General features: G+C 42.0%; 1 protein-coding gene across 1 annotated transcript; it reads right to left on the bottom strand.

The window, feature by feature from the left end:
• On the bottom strand, positions 1 to 1,898 carry LOC134299652 (uncharacterized). Its single transcript, XM_062983100.1, has 2 exons — positions 1,736 to 1,898; positions 1 to 1,149 (listed from the first exon to the last, which is right to left on the bottom strand). The coding sequence occupies exons 1-2, from the start codon at positions 1,779 to 1,781 to the stop codon at positions 188 to 190; spliced, it is 1,008 nt and encodes a 335-aa protein (XP_062839170.1). The 5' UTR covers positions 1,782 to 1,898; the 3' UTR covers positions 1 to 187.
• Positions 1,899 to 3,336: the final 1,438 nt, after the last annotated feature.

The raw sequence follows: 3,336 nt of genomic DNA, 5'->3' as shown, positions 1-3,336 counted from the left end.
TTCTTTTTGAAATATATTTATTACAGATTTTCTAATACATTAAAAGGCGAAGAACATATCAATGAAGCTGAAAAAGGAGACAGAATCAGACAAAGCAAAAAAAGGAAAAGAAAGAAACAGAGTGGGAAGAAAATCACATTGATTTCCAGTTTTCATCTCCCAAATGTCAAGTGGACTCTTTTTTTATCTACAAGCGAGACCATAGTTTTTGAAGCCTACTCTTGATCTTTAATGAGCACTTTGATCTTTTCTGCAGACTGGCAAGTTTCAATGCCCTCTCTATTTCAGAAAACATGATTTCCAACTTTTTTTTATGTGCTATTTCAGAATCAGCCACTAGATTTCCCATATTTTCCATGAACTGCTCCAGAGCAATGAGTCCTAGAGCACCACCAAGCTTCTCCTTAAAAACTTTAGAGATGAGGGGAATGTCTATTTTGCATTTGGCAGCAGCCATGGGGACGGAAAACTCAGCAACAATAGCTTCAGTCACTGTGGTGGTAAGTTCAGGAGAAGTCTCCTCAGCTGACTGTCCCTCAGAGGCAGTGAGATGTTGTGGTGAAGCTGGTATTTCAGGTCCAGCCTCAGTGGGTATAAGCAGCTCTAGAGTGGTCGCAGGGGCTGAAGCCATATCAGGAATCTTCAAAACAGAAGCAGTGGTGGTATGAAGTTCTGCACTAACCATTGGAGATGTACCCATGGCAGGATAAAGCTTTGCCGATGGCTCACTGCTGGTGTGAACTACCACAGAAGGAAGTGCAACAGGATGGATCTTAGTAGATGACTGTGGGATGGTTGTTGTCATGGTGGAAGTGAAAGACTGAGCAATAGATGCTATAAGGAGTTCGAAGAATGGTTGTTTTGCAGTGATTTTCTTCATAGGAAGTGTCTCTGCCATGGTGGTTGAAGCAGGAGGGACAGTGAGAAGAGAAGGCTGTATCTCTGTAGCCATTGTTGAAAAAAGCACAGCCAGGCGCTCAAGAAACGACTTGGTGGTGGTGGAAGAGGCAGTGGCAGCAGGAGCAGTGAAGGTACTGTCAAAGATCTTATGAGATGATGTGCTCCCATCAGGCTCCACTCGACGTTCAATGATTTCGATTTCTTCAGATGGCTTCTCCTGTTTTTGTGCTTCTACAGTGAGAAGCCACCCTGAGAGAGAAACAAACAAAAGTATTTATATTCCGCCCTTCTCTCCCTGAAGGAGACTCAGGGCGGATCACAATGTACATATATATGGCAAACATTCAATGCCATTGGACAAACAACACACAGACAGACACAGAGGCTATTTAACTTTCCAGCTTCTGGCTTTGTGAGGGCATGCTCGACCCCGGCCACAGGAGGAGCCGCTATCCCATCATCCACTGTGACGATGAGTCCTTTTGATGGAATACTTCCTCATCCGGTACGCACACTCCTGGATGTTTTAATTATGTTGTAAATTAGTAAAATGAGCCTCCCCGCATAAGCGGTCCCTAAATTTTACTACTTGGCAGATGCAACTGTCTTGCGGGTTGCTTAGGTAAACAACGAGCTGGGCATATTTAACAGTCAGGCACTCAATCCGACTCAGGCTTCAAAGTCACAACCTCTCGGTCAGTAGTGATTTATTGCAGCAGGTTACTAACCAGCTGCGCCACAGCTATTCTTTCTCAAGGAAGATCCAGCCACATGCTGTGTATCTTCTGCATAGATGACTGAAGGAAGGAGGAGGGAAATCAATGTTCTCACTCACCAAAACCAAACAGGAGAACCTGTGTGATGGCTGTGTGCCACCTCATGTTTTTTGAGGACTTTGGGCATGGAGTTGTTCTTTATGAGAAAATGATATTTTTTTTCTGTTTCACCAAACACTGCTTCTCTTCAGACCCCTTGGTTTTGAAGTGAAAGCAGCCCAAGAAGGCAGGCCAAGGAAAACTCCTACATGGGAATACATCACAAGAGGTGCTTATGACATCATTAGATAGCAAGATTTTCCTGGTGATCTCCTCTAGCCAAATGGTTGACCTGCTTGTTCTCTTTAGTGAGGGTGCTGGCATTGCAGAATTAGAAGGAAGTGGCAGGGAAAAGGGCTAAGTATAGATTGGCCTTACCCAAACAGACACTAACATATGTTATAGAAAAATTAACCCCCCTCCTTTTCTAATAATAATAGCTATAATTTATAACATATTTTTATAGTTTGTCTGGGTCTCAGCCAAGCTCAGCCCCAGCGCAACCCAAACGTTCTTGGGAGGATTAATCTGATCAACTCCTTTTGTGATTCTGAGGCCCCATCTACATTGCCTTATAAAATCCAGATTATCTACTTTGAACTGGAATATGTCACTGTAGACTCATCATATAATCCAGTTCAAAGCAGATAATATGGATTATCTGCTTTGATAATCTGGATTATGTGGCAGTGTAGAAAAGGCCTGAGGAAACCCCTGGAGCCAAGATTAGTCTATGGACCCTTCTACACTGCCAAATAAAATCCTGATTATCTGCTTTGAACTGCAATGTATGGCAATGTAAACTCAGTTCAAAGCAGATGTTGATTATCTGCTTATGTCATTGGATTATATGAAAGTGTAGAAGGGGTCTATGACTCCCAACACCTCAAAATTGACCATTCCCTCACCTCCTGATCCCCATGCTCTCAGCCTCAAGACAAATAAAAATAAAAAGATAAAATTCTCTTGATCCTGTCACCCGAAGAAACAAAACAGGCCTTTTCTGCTGGGTGTCTCCATTTTTCCTAACTTCTTCACTGTTGCAATACTTTACATAATCAAACCTCCAGCTCCAATATTTTATTTATTTATTTATTTACAGCATTTATATTTTACCATTCTGTTTCTACAACTGAGCTCACCATAGTTAATATCTTCTAGTGTTTTTTTTTTCTTAGGTGGACAGTGAAGCCAAGTTTTATTTGTCGGTTAATTGTGTTATCTTTTGTTTCTTTATACAGTCCCATTTTTCATTCTTGTATTCTGTGTTATTATTATAAACCACCTTGAGGGCATTTATGTAAGAAGTTCTCAAAGGCACCTTGTTATGCCCCATGGCATAGTATAGGCATCTGCCACACTGTGTTTGATTTGTAGTTTGGCCTTCTTGGCTTTCTGTACTTTTAGCATGATGCAATAGTTCCTCTTTGTAGTTTGGCCTTCTTGGCCTTCTGTACTCTTAGCATGATGCAATAGCTCCTCCTTTGTAGTTTGGCCCTCTTGGCTTTCTGTACCCCTAGTTATAACTCCTCCCCCCTTCTCTCTCAGGCCTGTACTTCTTCAGAAGAAAGCACATGGCTGCCCAGCTTCTGGGAAACTATCATTTTTTAACCTGCTGTAC

This window comes from Anolis carolinensis, chromosome 5 (assembly GCF_035594765.1).
Source record: "Anolis carolinensis isolate JA03-04 chromosome 5, rAnoCar3.1.pri, whole genome shotgun sequence".
NCBI lineage: Eukaryota > Metazoa > Chordata > Lepidosauria > Squamata > Dactyloidae > Anolis > Anolis carolinensis.
This window is presented reverse-complemented; position numbering and strand designations above follow the sequence as displayed.

What these genes read in the sequence shown, in the direction of transcription:
- LOC134299652 (XM_062983100.1), bottom strand. Translation starts at nt 1,781, where the DNA reads ATGAGGTGGCACACAGCCATCACACAGGTTCTCCTGTTTGGTTTTG. An exon ending in GGTTCTCCTGTTTGGTTTTG is followed by an intron (nt 1,150 to 1,735) that starts GTGAGTGAGAAC and finishes TTTCTCTCTCAG; the next exon opens with GGTGGCTTCTCACTGTAGAA.